The 23,088-nt window shown below is 41.2% G+C and overlaps 3 protein-coding genes across 6 annotated transcripts in view; 2 read left to right on the forward strand and 1 right to left on the reverse strand.

Moving 5' to 3' along the window:
* Nucleotides 1–2,980, forward strand: part of si:ch211-106h11.1 (leucine rich repeat containing 8 VRAC subunit E) — a 25,415-nt gene extending 22,435 nt beyond the window's left edge. For all 4 annotated transcript variants that reach the window (XM_017306049.1, XM_017306050.1, XM_017306051.1 and 1 more), the window contains 3 exons: nucleotides 125–375; nucleotides 968–1,327; nucleotides 1,809–2,980. In XM_017306049.1, coding sequence (XP_017161538.1) covers nucleotides 125–375; nucleotides 968–1,327; nucleotides 1,809–2,925 — 1,728 coding nt within the window. In that variant the 3' untranslated portion in view covers nucleotides 2,926–2,980. The remainder of the gene's footprint in view (nucleotides 1–124; nucleotides 376–967; nucleotides 1,328–1,808) is intronic.
* A 2,036-nt stretch (nucleotides 2,981–5,016) lies between these two features.
* On the forward strand, nucleotides 5,017–11,328 carry ddx39ab (DEAD (Asp-Glu-Ala-Asp) box polypeptide 39Ab). Its single transcript, XM_008415394.1, has 10 exons — nucleotides 5,017–5,123; nucleotides 5,850–6,078; nucleotides 7,049–7,176; nucleotides 8,057–8,333; nucleotides 8,417–8,535; nucleotides 8,745–8,876; nucleotides 9,450–9,559; nucleotides 10,154–10,298; nucleotides 10,421–10,568; nucleotides 10,661–11,328. Exons 2-10 carry the CDS (start codon nucleotides 5,871–5,873, stop codon nucleotides 10,675–10,677), a joined length of 1,284 nt encoding a protein of 427 aa, XP_008413616.1. The 5' UTR covers nucleotides 5,017–5,123; nucleotides 5,850–5,870; the 3' UTR covers nucleotides 10,678–11,328.
* A 927-nt stretch (nucleotides 11,329–12,255) lies between these two features.
* On the reverse strand, nucleotides 12,256–22,686 carry LOC103468360 (protein CYR61). Its single transcript, XM_008415395.2, has 5 exons — nucleotides 22,462–22,686; nucleotides 19,627–19,840; nucleotides 17,303–17,743; nucleotides 16,660–16,838; nucleotides 12,256–14,582 (listed from the first exon to the last, which is right to left on the reverse strand). The coding sequence occupies exons 1-5, from the start codon at nucleotides 22,510–22,512 to the stop codon at nucleotides 14,277–14,279; spliced, it is 1,191 nt and encodes a 396-aa protein (XP_008413617.1). The 5' UTR covers nucleotides 22,513–22,686; the 3' UTR covers nucleotides 12,256–14,276.
* Nucleotides 22,687–23,088: the final 402 nt, after the last annotated feature.

Here is a 23,088-nt window from a genome sequence, read left to right on the forward strand (position 1 = left end):
TATATATTCTTTTATTTTTTTAAAATAAAAGTTACATACTGCACCTTTAACAAACATACCAATAAGGACGTATGTTATCAATTTTACATTTACATTTACAAGTTTTTATGTTTTGTCTTTCCAGGTTTACTTGGCTCAGACGATGTTTAAGCTGCTGATGGTAACGCTGATCATGAGCTACACCGTCCCGTTCCTCGGCTCCCTCTCCTTCAGCCACATCTGTCAGCCTGCAGAGCGAGCGCTACTGGGCTACGAAACCTTCGAATGCGTCCACTCGCTCTCGTCCCTCCTGCGCAAGCTGCTTGTGACCTACCTAATCCTTCTAGGCATTTATGCGCTTCTTAATTTTTACACCCTCAGCTGGATTTTTCGCAGGTTAGRRCTCGCATCGAGCAGACAGACATTTCATAGGTTTAARCCTCAGGAAGGTTCTTGGTGTCTCATAGATCSAGTTTGGCCTTTTAGCTCAATGATGTTTTTAAAAAGTTTTATTGTTGTTTTTTAAAAAATTGATTATTGTTACTAGCCATAGCTAGAGGCAGAAATAATCTCGTGTAGCTGTTTTTTTTGTGATCAAATTTTTATTTTACTTTTCTTTATAAAGTGAAGTACAGGTAACCTTTTGCACATTACAAAAAGAATATAAAACATATAGTCACATACCTCTATGTATGTTTTTATAAAATTACACAAGAATAAATAAAACWAAATGAAGCAAAAAAAAGAAGAATATACAAAATTAAAATATTAATAAAACAATATGCAGTTGTGTCAAAGAAGTCTCTGACTTTGACACTTTTGGTGCATTTCTGTGTTTTAAAGAATGCTCAGAATGTTAATGTTATTTAATGAAGCATTTTTCTGTGTCACTTAGTAGTTTTTTTTAGAGGTGTATCACCTTATGTCCTATTTTACATTTCTCTTTCCATTTGAATTTTTTTTTTCTTGTTTCATTACCTCTCCTTAGCTGTCTTCGAAAATATTCCTTCCACTCGCCGAAAGACATTCCCGATCTGATCAATGACCTGGCCTTCCTCATCCACATGCTGGAGCAGTACGACCCGCTGCTGGTGCAGCGCCTCTCCGTGTTTCTGTCGCCGGTCAGCGAGAGCAGACTGCTGGAGCAGAGCCTGGAGAGGCACTGGGGAGAGGAGAAGCTCCAGGCTCTGACCAGCGTGGACGCAGAGGGCTGCAGCTCCCTGCAGCTCGTCGCCCTGCCTCGCCTCCCTCCGGCTCTGTTCACCCTCAGCCAGCTTCACGCCCTCAAACTGGAGCTCATCGCTGAYGCCAGGTTTACTTCGCAGGTGGCAAACATGACTTCACTCAGGTGAGATGTACAGGAAATCAGCCGCATGTTCTTAACCCTACAGAAGAGGATTAGGGCCAGTGGAAAAAAAAAAGAATTTAGAGTTTTTTCTCAGAATTCTGAGAACGTCAGAATTATTTTATTTTTCTCWGAGTTCTGAGATAACAGAAAAAAAAAGTCAGAATTCTGAGAAAACAAATCAGAATTCAGACAGAATACTCACTTTAAAGTCAAAATTCTGACAAAAAAGTCAGAATTCTGAGACTAAAGTCAGAATTTTGAGAAATTTTTTTAAATTCTGACAGAATTTTCACATTAAAGTCAGAATTTTGAGAAAATAAATTCTGAATTCTGACAGAATTCTCACATTAAAGTCAGAATTCTGACAAGAAAAACTCAAAATTCTGAGATTAAAGTTAGAGTTGTTTTTTTTCAGTGATCATCTTCCATACTTTTCATATTCTTTTGCTTTGATCCCCCCCCCACACACACACACACACAGGGAGCTCCACCTTTACYACTGCCCCGCGGCTGTGGATCCCGGTGCGCTCGCGGTCCTCCAGGAGCGCCTTGAGGTTCTCCACATCACCTTCGCTCAGGCGTCACAGATCCCCAGTTGGGTCCTCTCCCTCCACAACCTGCACGAGCTCCACCTTTCCGGTCGCTTGGGCAGCGAGGGCGGTGTTGGTCACGGCTGGGCTCTGGGGAGCCTGCGGCAGCTCCGCCACCTCCGCGTTCTGGTGATCCACGGGATGCTGCAGAGGGTTCCGTCAGAGCTGTGCGAGGTGGCGGGAAGCTTGGTGAAGCTGGAGATACACAATGAAGGCGCGAGGCTGCTTGTGCTGACGGGACTCAAGCGAATGGCGGACCTGATAGAACTCCGGCTGCAGGACTGCCAGCTGGACCGCCTRCCCTCGGCCCTGCTCGCGCTGACTCACCTCCGGACGCTCGACTTGCAGCACAACAACTTGAGAACCCTGGAGGAACTGCTCGGTCTGGTCCACCTGCAGCGTCTCTCTTGCCTCAAACTCGCCTACAATCGTGTGTTGGCGCTGCCGCCCACCGTCGGAGTCCTTCGAGGCTTGGAGCTTTTGGATCTGTCCAACAACCAGTTGAAGAGTTTGCCCCCGGCGCTCTTCACGCTCCACCGGCTTCGTCGGCTGCTGCTGGCTGGCAACCTGTTACCTGAGCTGCCCTCTCAGGTCAAGGCGTTGGCGCTGCTGACAGAACTAGACCTGAGTGGAAACAGGTTAGAGAGCYTAACCTCTGACCTCTTCAGCTGTTTGGAGCTCCGCGTCCTAAACGTGTCTCGCAACTCGATCGGTTCACTGCCCGGGGGAATTTCAGCGTTGAGTCACCTGTCCARGTTGGATTTGCGCAGCAATAGTCTGGAAGAGCTGCCTTCGGAGCTGGGCTGCTGTCTGGGGCTCTGTGGAGGTGGGCTGCTGGTAGAGAGGTGGCTCTTCCTCTCCTTGCCTCCACACATCAGGGACTTCCTGAGCTGTTCTTACGCCACCAACGAGGGATACTTTGAGGATCACTCCAGGCCAGAGTCGGACACTTTCCCATACTCTCCCACTCAGTGGAGCTTCTCTTCAGCTCTAGAGTCACAGATATAAGGTTTATAGAGAACTGTGACCCGACACCTGAGTAAAATTTAACATTTTAACTAAACTTAGTGTACTGATTTTTAAAGCTGCACTATGTAACTTTTATGAAAGATATATACTTTTTTTTTTTTTTTTACATTCTTTTTAAATCTCAAAAACAAAATTTTTTTGCCGTCCCAAAAGCAACCAATCAGAGCCAGAAGGAGGGTCTTAGCGCTGTCAATCAACTTTATGTATCTGCTGCTAAATGTGGAGAAACAGCTTATCGTTACTGGAAAACCGTTTATCCGTCGTCATTGGTGACCATGCTAATTAGCAGAGAGAAAATGGGAAGCTGGAAGGAGAGGGTGAGCAGCGCCATATGGAAGGTGATTGACAGCTATAAGGAAAACCAATCTTGGCTTTGATTGATTTTTTTTCTAGTTAGCAATGGGAGAAGGCAAAGGAGCTGTTGTACATTTAATTACCTACTTAGCTTAATTTGACATTTTTGACGAGCAAAACAAATCTTAGAATGATGCATTAAAATTGGTTAATGCATATAAGAAACATGCATATTACGCATTTAAAACTGGTCAGTTCTGAAGCTAACCCTAGGATAAAATTGTTTTATGTTATGTTGATTAAAAGCAGCACCAAGGAGATAAAACTGGAGCTAAGTGAGTTGTAAACATAAAAAAATTATCACAATGTGTATTTTTATCATTTAAACTCACTGTCAGTTTGCATTTGTTTAAATATCTTTATTATCAGCAGTGCACAAAAAATATTTACACCAACTGGTCACTTTTATTAGGAAACATCTCAGTTTGGTATATCAGCATGGTAATGCTAAGTAGCATAAAAAACACATACACGTCATTGTAAAAAGCATTGCAACAGCTTACTTTTACACTCGTATACTTCATTAGGTATGCCTGCTTAATTACTTATACAAATACAAATAGTGAATCAGGCGACTAGACATGGTGAAGACGGCTTGCTCTAGTTCAAACTGAGCATCAGAATGAGGAAGAAACTGTTCCTGGGGAGAAAACTGGAGAGTGAAAGTAGACAGAGTTGGAGATTTTTCCCTCAGGGTGAGCGCGGAGCGACTGATGAGCGTTTTTACGGAGGAAATCTTACACAACTGTCTGTAAAGAAAATCTCTGGGGTTCCTGACACTTTGCTGAATCAGTACCATAAAGAATTATGGTGACTCTGATGCCAAAAGGATGTATAACTATGGATCTAACAATGACACTGGTGATTATGTAGGTCTGTATTAACAAAAGAATTGTTTCATTCTCTGGTTTCAGAAGAATAAATTTTATTTTGTGAATACTTTTTGTTACTTCATCATATAGCTTAACTGGAACAATAACAGATTGTGCACACACTACAACTGAATTTAGTATTTTGGTTTGTTTTAGTAAATGTACAAATATAGATGACTATAGAAGGGAACATTTGATATAAAAAAACTTTCAAAATACAATATATTTGAATACATAGATTCTCCTATTATATAAGCATTTTAAAAATATACAAACTTTTTACTTACTCCTTGCAAGTGATTATAAGAACTGTTATTCATCTTCACATAAATCAAGATGTGCTTGGTACACTGAGAAAGCCACAAACCTTTCATTGGTGGTGATGTGAATAGAAGTTGCCCTTTGAAAGAAAAAAAAATCTATGTTTGTTTTCCACTTGTCTGTATATTTTATTCACATTATTTTTATTATGAATGCTGTAGTCCTAAATGCTTAAGTGCTTAAATATAGATTGATGGATATATATTACCTGAGAATCATGTATTATATTGCAAGTTACAACCTCCCTAAATTTTAACCAACATACATAATTTAAGTATCATTTAAAAATCACATTTATGAACTTTAAAATTAGATAATTTACTTGGTATACAATTTCTTTAATCACTTCTTTGAACTTGCCTAAAAGCGTAAACGTGTAATTATATACCGTTCGGTAAAGTCCCTTACGAGCTCCCGTACACAGAACGCGTCGTCGCTCGATCCCGCTTTTTCAGACCGCAAAGGACTGTGGCACACCGTTCCTCCAATCGCTGGCTGCATTTGAACAAATCCACCAATAAAATAGAGGTTTTTGCAGTCGTAGGCGGAACTTCCGGTTGCCTGTACAAACCGACTGAGGCCTCTCCATGCGGTTTTGATCCGGTGGATTTCAGCGCTAACCTCGTACAGGTATGAGCTCCATGTAGAGCTTAATTATTACAGTTTCTAGTGTTYACGAGTTTAGTGTATTGTTAAACATCCACGTTTTAATTGTATGTATTTAGATTTTGTCAGGAGGTAGCCCGTGTTAAATTGAAATCGTTGTTGGCTTAACCCGGACGTTGACGCTAGAGCGCTGTAGCTTAGCATATTAGCTTAACTTCTCCAACGCCTGGTCAATTGTGCTGTTTTTCTTTAAATTTAGCTCCTGTGTTTACCTCCAAATTTAACTTCAAGTAATAAACGTCTCATATGTAGAGCATGGTAGCTTAAGTCCATTTTAAACTGTACAACACGCTAAGTTAGCAACGGTTATGCAACACAATAGATTTTCATTGTGGTTAGCATTCAGAAGCTAACAGTTAAAACGACGCGCTGTCTGACCTATTTGTGTGTTTTTTCATTTTTTTCTCACGTGCAGATTTCGTTCGAAGTACGCTTTTTGCGCAAACTCCCAACAACTAATGCTGTTGGTTGTAAAAACCTCAAGCACAATCAGCCAGTAAACGTCGACTTTATACCAGTATGTTTTGAATAGCGTGCCGGGCTAAGACAATAAAAATGGTTTCTCATTCAAGGTCTGCTTCGCATTGAGCGTGGGCAAATTCKGGACCTTTTACGGAACCACAACACATATTAAACGACGTATTTTATAATGAAAACTTCCATAAGTAAAGTTTTGTTTGTGTGTACCAGGCAAACACATAATCACGTATAATGGCTGAGAATGACGTTGACAACGAACTGCTCGATTATGAGGAGGATGATGAGCCACAAGGAGCACCGGAGAGCGCAACCCCAGCGGGGAAGAAGGAGGTGAAGGGGTCTTACGTTTCCATCCACAGCTCTGGCTTCAGGGACTTCCTCCTGAAGCCAGAGCTCCTCCGGGCCATCATAGACTGTGGTTTCGAGCATCCGTCTGAAGGTAAAGGTCACGCAATTGTAGAAAGACATTTCATGGTTTTATTATTGTAAAATACTGCAGTGGCCAAATAAAGTCAAACTTCCTCCAGCTATTTTAGTTATACAGACTTATTTTTATTACATTTTTTTTCCCATTTTTGCTTGATTCTTTTATAAAATTTTGATATGATTGAATCCGAGTGGAGAATTTGGTTTAAATATTAGAATACATACCCAGGATGATTTTTATACTTGTCAACGTATAAATACATTTTGTTAAAATGCAGTTAGAAATGCCACTTCCACTATGTAAAGTTTCTACTGTAAGATGCTAGTTTCTGATTAACCAGAGTTTTTCCGGCAGTAATAACCATAGACATTTTAACTTTTCTTTCCACCCTCCACCTGATTCTATAATCTCATTTAATAACCATCAGTCACCTTTTCTAAACAACCATATTTATATCAGACATATGATTATAGGACATTTCCCTTGTTACTGCTTCTGAATTTGATTAGAGCTGCTCCTGCAGAATGGAGTGATGACAGCCTACCCTGAACGAACCTTAAAACGTGGTGGTGGCAGCGTCATGCTGTTTTTATTGTTTATTATTATTATTATGGGCAGATAAATGTCATTCTGCATTAATAACATGAATTAAACCTTGGAAGTGGCTATTAAACTTGTATTATTAAAACAAATAATTACAAAGAGTTGATTTTTCTTATTTTTGGAGATTTATTTCTTCCTTGCTGCTTCAGTGAGGGGAAAAGGCAGATCTACTGACTCATACATTTTACAGCTGGACAGCATAGTATAAATTACACACCCTAGTATTGTATAGATGTGGAATTTCTGGCTAGGCTTGTTTGTTTGCACCTACATTATCACTCAAGGAAAATATTTTTCAATGAATATGCTGCTGAAGTATTTTTTCTTTTGATTATTATTATAATTTTTTAAAGTATCTTTTTAATGTTTCTGTTTTCAGTCCAGCATGAGTGCATCCCCCAGGCCATCCTCGGCATGGACATCCTGTGCCAAGCCAAGTCTGGTATGGGCAAGACGGCCGTGTTCGTCCTGGCCACGTTGCAACAGATTGAGCCCGTCGACGGACAGGTGGGTTCGCTTAGCGGGCCGCAGCGGTTTGGGTCGGATTTGGCAAACTGTAAAGAACTCGTTTTAGTTTTGGGCCACACAAAGATCATAGTTGTCCCCAGAGGGCCGTTTGTGGAAGAAAACATATGTATAAAACCGATGCTGGCTGCAAAACATGAGTACTTCTTAACATTAAATGATATTTATCATCTTTTCATGTTGGCTAAAATGGGCAGTATACAAATAAACTGCCTTGATTTGATTGATAAAAAGTTATTGAAGCACACAGCTGTTTATTGCTGAAGGATTGATCGCGATCTTCCAAAATTAACACAATTGGGGCAGATTTACTAGTGCTCCCCTATAATGGACATAATTATCTCYATGATCATTTCAAACAAACGCAATAATATTCATTTGCATGATTTGTTTTTCTCTTTCTACCGAACACTAGATGATAAAAATCTTCAGTCTTGTGTTTTAGTCTCAACAGCTGTTTAGAGACTCCATAAATCCTTTTGTTTGTTGTTTTGTTTATTTATTTGTTTTTTTATATTTAGCGTCTTCCAGTGCTTGTGTTAAATGTTCATTAGATTTTAAAGTTTATTGATTTTTCTATTTTTTTACAATGTATTCTTGCATTATTATACCATTTCATTACTTGAACATGATCTCAAAACAATATTATCGTTTATCACATTAACGTCTGTGACAATTTATCGTGACAGGACTGTATATATTTTTAATCCGATTAATCAATTGTCGGAATAATCGATCAATTAATTGATTACTTAAATTTTAAATTAGTCTTTTTCATAGTCAAAAATGGATGTTTCCATCTGTTTGGGGAAGTAACTGGTATGCCTTCCTCACTCCGTGTTTCCCCCCGGCTCCCCTCCAGGTCTCTGTGTTAGTCATGTGCCACACACGAGAGCTGGCCTTCCAGATCAGCAAAGAGTACGAGCGCTTCTCCAAATACATGCCCAACGTGAAGTGCGCCGTGTTCTTCGGCGGCCTGGCCATCAAGAAGGACGAGGACACCCTGAAGAAGAACTGCCCTCACATCGTGGTCGGGACCCCCGGGCGGACCCTGGCTCTGATCCGCAACAAGACCCTGAGTCTGAAGAACGTCAAGCATTTCGTCCTGGATGAGTGTGACAAGATGCTGGAGGCGCTCGGTACGTCTTCCCACTCGTCGCCGGCCGTTCGAAGCTAACGGCGAGTGTGTTTATGGTTTTCCTTTCCTTTTTTTCCCCCGCAGACATGAGGCGTGACGTGCAGGACATCTTCAGGATCACCCCCCACGAGAAGCAGGTCATGATGTTCAGCGCTACGCTGAGTAAGGAGATCCGGCCGGTCTGCCGCAAATTCATGCAGGACGTAAGAAAAACTCCTAACTTTTTCACATTCTCTCACGTTTGGGGTATTAGGTTTACTTCAGCCTGTCACAATAAGCGTTTTATCCATTAGTCGCATGATAAATTAAAATGAGCGAAAATGAGGAAAGCAAAATACAAATAAAAAGGAGTAAATTCACTAGAGGCTGCTGTTTGTATAATGTTTCATTGTCATCCATGTTTCGCCTGCAGCCGATGGAGGTGTTTGTGGACGACGAGACCAAACTTACGCTGCACGGTCTGCAGCAGTACTACTGTAAACTGAAGGACAGCGAGAAAAACCGCAAGCTCTTTGACCTGCTGGACGTCTTGGAGTTCAACCAGGTAAATCTACGGGCCAGACACTTTCTGACACGACGTCGTCATGGAGCTCCTCAAGTTGAACAGCAAAAACGCTAAAAGATGGAGGAAAGGTTTACGTTTTTTTTGTCACTTGTTTCAGAAAGTTAAACTCATATTTGTTACAGAAAGCAAAAATATTTCAAACCTTCTGTTCTATTGCAGATAATGAAAACCCCTAATTTAGGATATCAAAACTATATTGAAATATTGGAAACTCATTGACATGTAAATGTTTCTTGAGCCTTTAGATGATCTCAGTCTGGATCAGTAGGACGCAGTCAGACGTCCTCTACAAGGAGGTTATGTGACAAAAGATATTATTTATCTCAAGCAATATTTAAATTTTCTGAGGCTGAATTTTGGATTTTCATTATGTTAACCATAATGGCTTAAAATATTTCACTCTGTCATAAATCTATACAATTCCGAGTTTCATTTCCAGAAGTGAGCGACAGAAAATTGATCTGTATCAAAAAATATTCAAATTTCCCCTTGAAACCTACCCATGTTTGTAGCCTGGTGTCTTGCCTCTAAGTTCCTACGCTCTGCCTCTAGGTGGTGATCTTTGTCAAGTCTGTGCAGCGCTGCATCGCTCTGTCTCAGCTGCTGGTGGAGCAGAACTTCCCTGCCATCGCCATCCACAGAGCAATGGTTCAGGAGGAAAGGTGAGACCCCCAGAAAGCTCACCGATAAACACACAAGCCTGGACCAGCTAAATGTGTTCATGGGAGCAGAAGGCATCTTACACTAAAGCTGAAACGAGCAATTCAACTAGTTTAGTAATCGATTAATCATTAACAGGAGAATACAAACCTAAGAAATGACCACCTGCTGAAGGAACAACACAGTCAGAGTGTTTATGAAGCCAGAACTGTACAAAGAACACGGATATTTTGTATTTAAAATGGAAAAAAAGAAATAATCCGATTCATTTAGCTGAAGATATAAAACCCTACAATACAAATCTAGGACATACATGGTGAGAATCTGGAGCTGATTCATTTAGCTCCAGATCCATCTGGAAATRGATACTGATGTTGCACTTTTGTCTTATTCGAAAAGGTAATTGAATTATTTTTTTTACATACATTTCAAATGCTGTTTAAAAAAAAAAGGTGCAAGTGGTTAAATGAAAAATCTGCAAAATGTGTAAAAAAAAATTACATTTGATAAATCGTTAAAATAATTAACACAATAATCGTTATTTGCAGCCCTGATCTAAGCAGGACGGTAACATTTTTTTGCTGCTCTGCTCCCAGACTCTCTCGCTACCAGCAGTTCAAGGACTTCCAGAGACGGATCTTGGTGGCGACCAACCTGTTTGGCCGAGGGATGGACATCGAGAGGGTGAACATCGTCTTCAACTACGACATGCCCGAAGACTCAGACACCTATTTGCACAGGGTGAGAAACTGGCCTTCCTTCCTCTTCTCTCTCTCTCTGCCATTTTGAAACATTCCAGGAATTTCTTTTCAGTTTGAATATTTGGGAGCGTACTTAAGGTTCTATTGGATTTTAACGATTAGGTTGCCCGTGCCGGCCGGTTCGGAACCAAAGGCCTGGCCATAACCTTCGTGTCGGATGAAACTGACGCCAAGATTCTGAACGACGTGCAGGACCGTTTTGAAGTCAACGTGGCCGAGCTGCCGGATGAGATCGACATCTCCTCTTACAGTAAGTTCTCACCACGGCTCAGCCTAAAGGTGTTTATTGCATTTTAGAAGTCTGCGGATGTCTGATGCGTCTTTCATTTGTCCCCTGCCCAGTCGAGCAGTCCAGATGAGCCCCCACCCCTCCAGACCAACAGAAGTCTCCTCTTCGTGGATCCAGTCTTTTTATTTGGAAGTAGACGTACTTCGTTGTTGATTTGAAAGCTCTGCACGTTTGTTCACAAAAACCTTTATTTTTATTGTCAGTTTATGGGACAGGGGGGTTTGATTTTAATTTCTTTTATGGTTTCTTTTATTTTTTTTGTTTTGCCTCAATTAAAACTTTTTATAAAATGCCATTTTTATTGTTGTGCTCTCTCATTAAGACTGTTGTCTGCATTGTTTTATTGCGCTGTTGAGGTAAACCTTAATAGACTTGAGGAGTAACTTGGAGCTGTCTTTTCTTCTTTCTTTTTTTTTTCTTCTTTTTTTTTTTGCTTTTCCCGAAGCCTAGATTTGTGTTGTAGGGTTTTATATCTTCAATGCTAAAGGTTAGCGGTCTTTAGATTTGAGTCAATCGACTGATTTGGCTCATGTGGCAGCTCTTTCTACGACTTTCTAATGGAATGCCTTCTATATATTAAGTCAACAAGTAGAATCCTAGTGGTGAAATGGCAGATTTTGGCAAAGTTTAGGCACTGTACCCCCTCAAAACGCTGATTCTCACTATGTATGTCCTAGACTTTGGTGTGTAAACATAAAAATAAATTGGAACAAACAAATGAGAAGTGGCTGCTTGAAACCGACTTATAAACCATGCTACCAGCTGGGAATGGTCTTGGCAACATGAGTGATGGTGTAGCAGAACTGATGTGAAAATGTACACATTTTTAATTTCTTTAGTACAAAACAAATTCCTACTGCTGCTACAATATTGCAGCAGATTGAGTTATAGTTGGTAAATTGCCACATAAAGGAACCCACTAAATTTAGATGCTGTAGTTAAAGCAGGCGATCCACAACCGTCAGCATCTGCAACTACTAAAATCTTGGAAAATATAAGTTACAATATTTATTTTTATAGTGAATGTTTTGAATTGAACTGCTTTCTTTCTGTAGATTTTAAAGGGGCAGTATTTGTTTTCCAGCCACATGTAATTTTACAGCACAATCAAGTAATTTCAGTAACTTCAGTTATACAAAAACAAATGCCGTATATATCAAATATGACTGCAGAAATTTGACTTGTAGTTTGACGTCTTGAAATTGGTCCTCTGCCTGAACCTGAAGTTTGGAAACGGTGCTACGTCCACCGAGGTGTTAAGCACGCCTGCATGGTTGCTATGGGAGATTAAAGGATTTCTCAAAGACGTAAGGAAGATTAAAGGTGACGCTCCACGTATGTTTTTGATGAGGGAATGACATGGCATGGCGTAGGGCTCAAAAGAGTAGATTTTACTTGATAGAAGTAACTTTATAGAAGTTACCTTATTAAAAGATAATGGTATTTGTAGTTTTCACATCATGAGTTGAAATACTTATAAACGGTTAAATCTGTATTTTAGGGGAAAAAAAGAATTTCGGCCAACACTGCTGAACAATAGCTAAGCTAGGCGGTTTAGCTATTATCAATATAGTTTATTTACCTTGACACCCATAACTAAAGTATCGCTTGCTTCGCACTCTGGAAATAGAAGACCACTTTTCTTACATTTTACAGAAATTAAAGTTCCTTTTTTGTTTATTCTTTTTAATAGTTTGACACCTTTTTTTATGTTGATGCTGGTACACCAACCAAAATGACGTGTGAACGGAATACTGAAATTACGGGCCGTATCATGCTGTAGCTAGCATTTAACTTAAAATTATAGCTCAGAAAATGTTCAGAAGGAACTAGAGTTTTACATGGAGTAAAATATTTCATGCCTTTGGGATGTAAATTTGGGTGATTTTGGTTGAGGATAATAAAAAGCCAAGAGTTCATGCCTCAAAAAATATTAAGGAACATCGTGGGAAAAATATTGGAATCACCTGCCGAGGTTTCGTGAGCCTCTAGAAGGATTCTGAGTCAGGACACAGTTATGAGGAAGAGTTCTACAACCAAGCATATTCATAGAAAGTTAAGTGGAAGGAAAAAGTGTGGTAGAAAAAAAGGTGCACCCACAACAGGGATAGCTGCAGCCTTGACCGAACTATTGCTTTAGACATTTTTTGAAATGCTCTCAAATTGGTATGGTATTCTCATCAGGAACCTGAACCCAGGTTCAGAGTTCAGTGTTTAAACTACACATGAACTAACTCAACAGAATAAGGGGCCCTTATACAGCAGGTAGAGCTAAAGTTACAAATTCATCTGTACATAGGTGCTCTACAGTGTCCCTTGAAACTAGTCAAAATGACAAAACCCACAGCATCTACATGGGCAGATAGCAAGGATAAAAAAAAAAAACTTAAAAAAAAAAAATTACAACACCTGCAGTGGTACAAGAGAACGACTTGGACATGTCTGCCTTGTATTCACACTTGACACTGAGACATTGTATAAAAGTCGACATAAGGTGCACAAACTAATCCAAGCAATAGTTAAGGGTGATGCTTTTGTTTCCCAGTCATATATAAATCGAAGAATACACAGTGCCCACCTAGAATCAGTCTCTCTTTGAGAGTCCTTACAGATCCAGGGTTTTGCACCCAACGGAAAACTTGTTTCTGACTCCACTGCGAAGTCAGCAGTTTGAGGAAACAGACACCTCTTTAACATGAAAAGACATGGCTTCTTGTTTTGTTTCAGTCACATTGCGTGCTGCTCAATTACAGGCCAGATTAGGCAGTAGCGCGGTTCCACAAATTGCATGTTTACCTCATCACACACGCAGCTTTTAGATTTTATTTTTATAGCAAAAACCAGAGAGGGGCTGATTTTCCCCTGGAAGATTGTAATTTGCACAGAATTAGGTGGTCGACTGCTCGACGCCAGAATCCTAGGCTTGTTCTTCTGGTGCTTGCTAAATGTCTCAGTTTCTTGTGAAGGCAAAGGCAGGAGATGAGTCCAGCTGTATAAACAACCTTTGACATATTTCCTTGGAGTGTGTACGAATCCTAAACCCATTGGGTTTAGCTTGTCTTTTTTTTTTTTGCTCTTCTCCCCCTGGAATTCTTGGTCATTGGTCTTCAGATGCAGGTTTTCTATCCGTCATGGACCAGTCTGCCTCTCCCGCTTGTGACTGATAGCTGTCTGTGGATTTCAGCCACAGAGAGGCTCCAAGAAAAAATATCTTATCCCAATGGCATGCCAAAGTTTCAACATGTCTGTCTCTTGAATAAATATCAAGGAATAAATACCATTGCGAGACGAACCGCAACCTTTTGCAATTGCCATTAAAGTCTTGTCAAGTCTTTCACTAAAGTCCTTGTTTCAGATTTCCTTTCATATCAACCATAAAACCAGTTTTCTATAAGTTAGCAACACCTAGAGTAGCAAGAAATGATGGCCATCCTTAAGATTTTGTCCCCACGCTTGCTCCTTTCTCCTTGGCTGAAGTGCCACAGTTCATGGAACATTCCAAAAAAAGGCAGAACATTCTCCTCCAGAAAAAACATCTCCTCATCTGTGATTATTGCCTGCATCTATTCAATAGCTACACTAGGAACAGCTGCTCTATAAAAAGAATCACTAATGGGTGGCAATTTATGCTGTTATGGAGGAATGCAGGCGAGGCAGGGGCAACAACAACTAGTCCTTGAATTTGTGAACGTCTCCGTAGAGCCAGAGTTGTGGGGGCATCRCCGCCTCGTTCAGATGGTTGCACTCATCGCTGCACTTGCAGGACTGGATGAACATGACGGATCTGCTGAAAAGGTCCCCGTCGGGGCAGGCGAAGGTCACGCTGGCTGTGCGCGTGCGACGAGGGGAGCAGCAGCGGCCATCCCTGCACACCCCGCAGTAGTTGGGCCTGTACAAGCGAGTGCTCCTGCAGCCGGCGTAGGACAAGCGATGCGGCTCTGGGGCCTTGTGTGTACGCGAGCACTTCCTTCCTTTCTGTGGATTGGGAAAGAGGAGTAAGTTAGATACCATTCAAAGACTGAGATTCTATGTCCATGAAATGAGTTATTTGATATTCAGTGAAGCACAATTCTCCTGACACTGGTACACATTAGAACTTTTTTTGTTGTTGCAAAGAATAAAGAGTAAACCTTATGCCAGTGGGAATAAAGTAACTACTGAACACAAACAAGAAAAGCCAGGATGGATATAAACATGACATTTGTCAACACCAGCCTTAAAGAAATGTTAGCATCAATGCAGTGCTGGACAATAAGCCAGAAACTAGCCAAAGTCACTTAGTAATGACTTTAATATCAAAGCAAAAGTTATAGTATATGGACAGAACTTATTTAGAACTAGTCTGGTCATACCGACCACTCAAAACCTTTTTACACTAAGAGTCATTTGGCTAGCCAGAAGCCTAAAGCCTGGTAGATTACCAGAATGCTAACTTCCTACTGATCCAAAACCACTTTAGGATGCATTCACACCAGGCCTTTATAATCTGCTTTAATCAAACTCTTGTTCATTTGCTTAGAAAGTCTGGTTTGTTTGAGGAGGTGTGTATGTGCAATCGACCAAAAAGGTTTATTAAAAGTGAATTCTAGGACAGTTTGAATGCATATGTGGATGCCAACCGGAGGGCATTGTGGGCAAATATAACCAAAACAAACAGTTGTGTCTAGAGCTAGAGGGATAAGTGGCTAGTGGTCTTTTACCAAAGACAAAAGAGAAATCCTACACCTGCTAAAATCTGACACTACTCCATTTTTGTTTACATTTGGCAAAGGAGGAAGTTGTGCTCATGTCTTCTTCTGTGGTTTTTGTGTTGCTTCCTTTAGTAGTTCTTGGTGCAGCGCCACCACAGGCAAGGGAATAAACAGGGATTTGGTTTGTTTGTTTGACACACAGCAATGTGAAAGAGAACAACAGCACCTACAAATGTAGTAAATGTTGCAATTTTGGTCCCCAATCAAATCGAGTCTACTGGACTGCCAGGTATGAAAACTCCCTTAATTGTGGCATTGGTCTAATTTTTGTTGCGAAATGTGATAATCTAGACAGATTGGATTATTTTAAGAGTCCTACCGAGGGAAGCTATCGTTTATTGTTAACATTTACACCAAAAAAAGGAGATAAAAGGTTCATATCTGCGTGGAGTTACATCACTCTTTAGTCATCACTGCAGACATGAAAAACAAGGTCAAGGCAGTTAACTGCAGAGATGTGCAAAAACAAAATCAAGGTCAGAACAACAGATTATTGCCAAGAGAGATTAGCATGCCAGCGATGGTTAAGGGTCGACACTGGTACACATTAACACCCACGGCAGCTCGACAAAAGCACGGAGGGTTCGGTGAAAACAGGTGCGCAGCAGCCCATCAGGCTCAGAAGTGGGTTGTTGCCGGAGACGGAATGGTCCGGATAGCGCCATGTACAAAGCGTGAGAGAGCAACACAGTGGGCGAAACCGCAAGCTCCAAATTACAAGAGCAGCTGTCAGTCAGCTCCAGAGCTCAAGAGATTTCACAACGTTCAACAGATGCAGTTTATATGCATGTGTTTTAGAACAGAGAAGTTCTAAAGTTTATATCTTTAGAAACCAGTCCATCTTAATTAAAATGGACAACAAAATCAGGTGAAATGACTGATGAAAATAAAGTCCAAGGAATCTTTTGTATGGTCTCTGTGTGGAGTGATTTTATTCAAGACACTCCTGTTTCCTTGCACAGCCTGAAATCAATTTGTCCCTGTAAAATACCCCTAGATTTGGCATGTGCACGTTGCGTGTCCTGTATGTCACTGTGTTGCCATGTGATAGACTATTAATGTATCCTCCTCTCACTAAGTCTCTTGAACAATGGAAAGATGTGGGAAAAGAGAAAATATCTAGACCATGGGTCTTATACCCCAGGCCTATATGAAATGCTCTTCTCTTGAATTTTAAAGGTAATGAACAGTACACATGGGCAATAAAACTAACACCAATGACCACATAAGAGCAGCTGTTTCTTTAATCTAGACATAACCTTTGATGACTTTTAAGAGGAGACTCCAAATAAATTCCTCACCTTCACAGGGATAGACATAGAGCTGCAGGGCCGAATGTTGCACAAGCGTGTCTCCTTGACCAGTTTACACTGGGCATTGTCATTGGTAACGCGAGAGGAAACCCCCATCCCACAGGTCCGGGAACACTGTGACCAGGAGGTGGTCTGAACCACACACTGACCTCCCGTCTTACTCCAGACTAGAAAAAATGGAAGAGAAGACAAGTGAATACAATTGAACAATGGGTACTCTGACATTTTGACACAGAAAGAGTGGTGGGATCAGCAACAAATTATAGTGGGATGAAAGTGGCCATCAAGAGAAGTAGGGGAAAGTACAAATTTGTGGTTGAAAGGTACAGTAGCCTTATTCATGGAACAGGCAACACTGACACATACAGAAAGTGATTACAGAGAGGGGAGAGCTGCGTGACAGAGGTATGTGCTGTGTGAGAGAGGGAGAGCACCTCTGGTGTGCAAGGGGCCAGTGGAAAACAACCCTCACATAAACACTAACACACCAGCACAGACGAAGCGTTAAAGGTCCACATTGACGCAGTCTGTGCGTCAAGAGGCAAAAATGGCTAAAAACATAAACATGATGCAGGACTGAATAGTGGAAGCAGACGCCACTCCAGGGTGATGGTGTGATGCAATGTCTTACCCGTCAGGTCCTTATTTCCATGTGGTTTGTCCCATTTGCGGCGCACTTCCAAGAGTTCATTGCCCAAGATGCCTTTCTCCTTTTTGGGTTTGTAAGGATACAGCTTCCGGTAAGGTTTTGCATAAGGCTTGGAGAACGGATAGATCGGGTAGGGGATGAAGGGGTATGGTAGGTGAGCAGGAGGTGGGGGTCGGCGGTGCGCCGGGGGCACAACAGTGGTTCCCTTATGGCAGTCGATGCTGAGGCAGCACTGGCCTGGCACCTTCACTAGCTTGGGGGCCGGACAGGAAGGAGAAGCCAGAGGCACATGGCTGGGGCAAAGGGACATGCAGCCTACGGCTCCGTCAATGCAGGTACACTGGTGCTTGCACCCTGCATGGAAGTTTTCGCCATTTTGATAAATTCGGCCATTGTATTCGCAGGAGCGACCATCTGCTTTTGCTGAAAAGAGACAAGAAGACAGATAAGCTTGTAAATTGACAGAACTACTGCTACTACCAGAAGACCCATTGCCCAAATCTAGGTGAACCACACACTGATTACCCTATACGTATGTAGAACCGTTGTGCTGTTGCACATTACTCATGTATTATTGCCATGTACTCTGGTTTCCTCTCACCGTCCTAAAAACATTCATGTGAAGTTATTCACCAGCTCTTATATTAGTCTAGCAGCACTGCCTCTGTTTCATCCCTCCGTCATCCTGAACGGGATTGAGCATGCACCTCCAGAGGTTGATAAGACGATGTTGCCTTTTAAACAATGTGAATTTGTGGCAGAGAAGTCTGGTAAAAGGTTGATGACATCCACTGATGTCTAAATATGGATGAAAGTATGTTGGAAGGGATCAAATAGCCTAAGTAAGTCTGATTTTCAAGCGGTATGTTTTGGCTAAATTTGGAAAGAACCTACAAGTCCTAATTTTAACATTTTATATACTCAATAAATGGCTTGGTTGACCTGAATAGACATAAAAAACACATACCTTTGGGCATCTACTGTTAAGAGGGTATGAAAAATGGATTGATACTTGTTATAATCTCTTATCTTTTAAGGACAGGCCTGTCCGATATGTCATACCAGAGTTGCATTGCTCAGTTAGAAAACTCGCTCTGATTTGCTGATGAAGGGAATCTGTAACAGGCAAACCAAGTTAAAAAAAAAATCAAGCAAATTTTCATCACTGAGGAGCATTTGTACTGCTGCCTACTTTGACACAGAAGAGTTATGTCCTGTTCAAGAAATCATTGCACGTTCCAGCCTGTGATTAGACAGAGCCTTTGCCTCTTTTGAAGAGGCACTTTCTGCAACATCAAGAGCCAAAGCAGGGAGGGTGTTTTGCCACAGCTGTTTCTTGACATTGGTTTGAATAAACTTCTGACTAGGGATGGAACACCTTGTATGCAGTCCGGCCCTTTCTCTCCTATGTCATAGCACAACACTTTAATTCACAGTTTCCCTAAAAGAGTAAGAAACTGCAGTTTATGTTTTTATCAGTTGTGTTTTCATAGAACAATACAGGTTTTGTTCTATGATCCCCCACATTTAGACCCATCCATCATCCAATCAGCTCAGTCCATCAGCATCCCTTTTTCTGCTTAAAACTTCAACTTTCTGACTGCTGTATTTCTTGGCCTTCCTTTTTCAGACTTTTATTTGTAAAAGAGAGAAAAAAAAAAGTCTTGAAAACCACATGTCCTTTTTCTTTCAGTTTACAATTATGCACTACTTTCACATAAAATCCCAATAAATGTCAAAATGCACTGAGGTTTGCGGTTGTGCCATGAGAAAATGTAAAATAGTTGAAAGGAGTCTGAATGTAGGCACATGAGAAGCAGATTGAAAGACGCCGTTTCCAAATTTATGAAGCGAGCCCTATTCTTAGACCAGAAAGCTGTTTAGGCTTGTTTATAATGTCCTGGCATGTAAACCCCCTCAGTGGGACTCCCCATACACACCCCAGATAGAATCCCCCCACCCCCCCAGACCCCCAGTAAACACACATATATAAATACCAGTGTGTGCATGCTTGTTTGTGTGTTTCATGGGGGTGTTTGTGTACACACTGAAGTACTTATATAAATCCCAGAGTTGGCAAGATTTCAGTCGCAGCTCATGAAGGGCCTCTGTTTTTTTGAAACGTGGCACAGTCTTCAAACCTCGAGACCCTATCAAAGAGAGACCCCAGCCCGCCTGGCTCGAGAGTCAGATTTTCCTCCCTGAAGTTACACATTGCCTCAGTCAACCCCTACTTATGTCAAAATCTAGGCCCAAAAAAAGCTTCCCAAACGCCTTCCTGCCGCCTCGGTGGTATACGTACGTACCCCTGCAGATGCCGTGGGTACGACCCACATCGTTTCCGTAGTTGCACTCCAGTCCTTTATGGTGGTCGCACGGCTGTCCCTCGTGGCAGTCTTGGTTCAGTTGCGCTGCGCACACTTTGCAGCAGCCGCAACCGTCGGGGACCGAACTGATCCCAGGGGGGCAGGACGGAGGCACTGCGGGGCACTCGCACACTACCGGACAATCAGCAGTCACCTGCAAGATGGAGGAACGCATTTCATTTTACGCATAGCGATGGACCAACGAGACCACAGGAGAAAAAGGCTTGACTCATGTTACTCAGATCACAGAAATTCCTGAGAGTGTGTGTGGCTTAAACACGGGCATGAATAGTCAGCACTGTCGCGAGCCCCACAGGGGTATCTGTAACCCTCTGTCGCCTTCCTCTTGGCATTCTTCCAGCCTACGGGGATGAAAGGGATGTTCTCTGACTCCCACCCCTCCACCTCACCGCTCCTTCATTTTGTTTTGTTTCCAAACCTCACTGTGTACATGCACAGAAAAAAAAACCGCATACACAAGTCACACAAGTTGTTTGTGTGTTAGTGTTGCAGTTCCAGGTGAGGCTGTCAGTCGAGTGACTCTTTCACACAGGACGGACAACTTTTAGTGAGAATTGTACACTGATTTTAGTGTAAAATTGACGCAAACATTTTTTTCCAACGTAATAAACATAAATAGCCCTGTTGTACAGCCACACACACTCTTCAGGTTTATTTTTATCTCTGCTGGTAGTAAGATAGTGTTACTCTAGTATAATTGCAGACATACCGTAGGATTGAAGCCATTGTGCAAACTATTTTATTTTATTTTTTATTTTTTTTCAAATTGTATGAACCTTCACACAGATCTAGAGCTGACTTCACATAAAAAACAACCTAAACCTGCCGAGGGTTTAAGTTGTTTAGGGTTTAGGTTGAACCAGCAGGGGGCCCCCAAGAGTTCTGGAATTTTTATCACAAGGTTTTCTTCTCATACTTTTCTCGCATCTTCTTCTTTTTAAACTCTCTACAAACTGTACATTTCTAAGATTTATATTTTTAAGAAAATATCTAAACTATTTGACCCATAGTTTTAAACACATTTAAAAAAATCTTCATGATGTAGCAGTACTGGTACAGGGTGGTTTTTTCACAGGTGTATGCAGACAAATTATAAACACCAAATGTTATATGGAGAAAATGCTGACTAGAAATAATTACTCCATCATTTTGTTTTGTCGCCCCTTCTAGTGGCGCCCATATGGGTTGCATAAAGTGCATACCCACGTTTTGTGCCTGAGTAGCAGTTGTGTTTACAATTATAATTTAAGGCAACAAATAAAGTCATCGCAGTTGCATTTTTTGCATAGTGTAACTCAAATTTCCTAAAATTAAACTTACTCCCTTCTTCCCGACTCGACTAATTTTATTGAAATGTTGAACACGGGACACAACTGCAAAACTAAATAAATACTCATCTTTGCAGTTAATACACAGCTGTCATATTTTTGAAATACCCAAAACTTTCATATACTGTTGATTTAATAAATAATCGGAAGTGGCTCATCTGATTGCCCTACATTAAACTAACTAGTGTTAAATTGACTTTACACAAATGATAAGATGATGTTAATGTTGCTTTGGTGACAAGCGCTTAGTGGGCTAATTTTAAATTGTCCCACAAAAATCAAAGCCGTAGCTTACTTGGAAACAGGCTGGCAGTAATTTGCCACCATGTATAGTGCTTTTTAGCTAATTTGAACAGTTGCAGTTCCACTATAGCAAGCAGATTTTTCTTGAGAGATCTCTGGATACTGTATCAATTAAAAACAAACGTCCATTATCGTTTTTCTTCTTCTCTTTACAATCTGACGCACCATTTTAGTTACCTGTGGTTTGGTTCTGCTGCCGTTTATATGGGAGTTCAACAGTTGCTTTTCAGAGCCACTAAGTTCAAAAAAAATCTTAGTAGGTAGGAACAGATGACAAAATTTATATCCCACACCTTCGAGGTGGTGCGGAACTGTGAGGTATGAATTAGGCCCGAGGCCCTAACAAAGTTTGGGCTGGCCCTGCACAGACACCATGACAAATAAAGCTTTGTTGCAAGCAGCAACATCGTGGAATACTTTAAAGTTTTATTAGGTCATTCAAAATGAGATAGTTAAAAAAAAAAAAAAAGAAAACACACATCTGAAAAAGGTGGCTACACTTCAAAAACACCGAATCTTACTAACTAGTTTTTGGTCAAATTTCTAGTACAAATATGGGGAAAATGTCTTGTTACAAGTTAAATAATCCACGAGTGGAACTAGTAGAAAAACTACTAGTCAATGTTAATGAATTATTAACTCCAAACAAGCTGCTGTTTCTTGCTGAAAAGCTTGTAAGTGAGTTTTGTCTAATTGCAAGTGTACTAAGATGTTTGCAACAGAAACTAGACCAGATACACTTAATGAGATTTTGTGGTTTTGATCAGGCTGATCTGATCAGCTATACAAGCCTGACTTTCTCCTGTCTGTGTTAAGATTCAATTTGCAGCTAAAAAAAATCCCCCTCAATCTTAGATTTTGACTGGCATAGAAAAGTTGTTCGGATCTCCAGAATTTTGCAGCGTTATGGTGATGCAAAAGTAAATAAACCATATATTTTGCTAAATATTTGTAGATTTTTTTTTGTTTGTTTGCCGTATCGCGCTGACTGTAACGAGCCACCTGGAAGCTGAGGCGGGAGACAGCAGCTTTCCCTACTGCAGACAAATCCTCAGCACCGAGGGTCTCCACCAAGCAAAACAACAACAGAAATAAAGACAAAAAACAATCTACAACTACTCACCACCGCGACTATCGCCACTCCCAACGCAGCAAACAGCAACTGTATCCCCATGCTTTCAGTCAGGTGATGCTCATAGACGACAAGTTGATCTTAAAAACACTTTACGTCACAAAGATTTAATCCCACATCCAGCTTCTGCCCGCATCGACAATATCCAAATTCCAGACTCATCCTCAGGTATCCTCCATCACTTGTGAGTTTTGATGTCTTTTCACGTTCTGAGACTTGTTTTTATATCGTCCCCGTGCTTCCCTGGGTAACCACGCCCACTCGGTTCCTTTAACCAATCAGCACGCGGCGGTTCTCCTTACCAGGTAAAAGGAGCGGAGCCCGCGAAGGCTTCGGCTCCGAAAGCCGGGTGTTTTTTCGGGGATGTGGGCGTGGCCAGCCATGAATGCAGTCATTCATAAAAACTCGGAATTACTACATTCCAAAGCAGGCCTCGGCTTTGGGGCGTCCGTTTATTTATGTGCGAGCGAGAATAATATTTTTGATGCTTTAAAGTCCTTTTTTTTTTTTCCCTTTTTTTTTTTTCTTCCAAAGACATACCTCTGTCCGGCTGCTGCTGCTTTGTGAAAAGTAAAATAAATATGCTCAGCTGCTGGTCCATGCCACATTAATGCTGGA

The sequence above is a fragment of the Poecilia reticulata genome, linkage group LG8, assembly GCF_000633615.1.
Source record: "Poecilia reticulata strain Guanapo linkage group LG8, Guppy_female_1.0+MT, whole genome shotgun sequence".
NCBI lineage: Eukaryota > Metazoa > Chordata > Actinopteri > Cyprinodontiformes > Poeciliidae > Poecilia > Poecilia reticulata.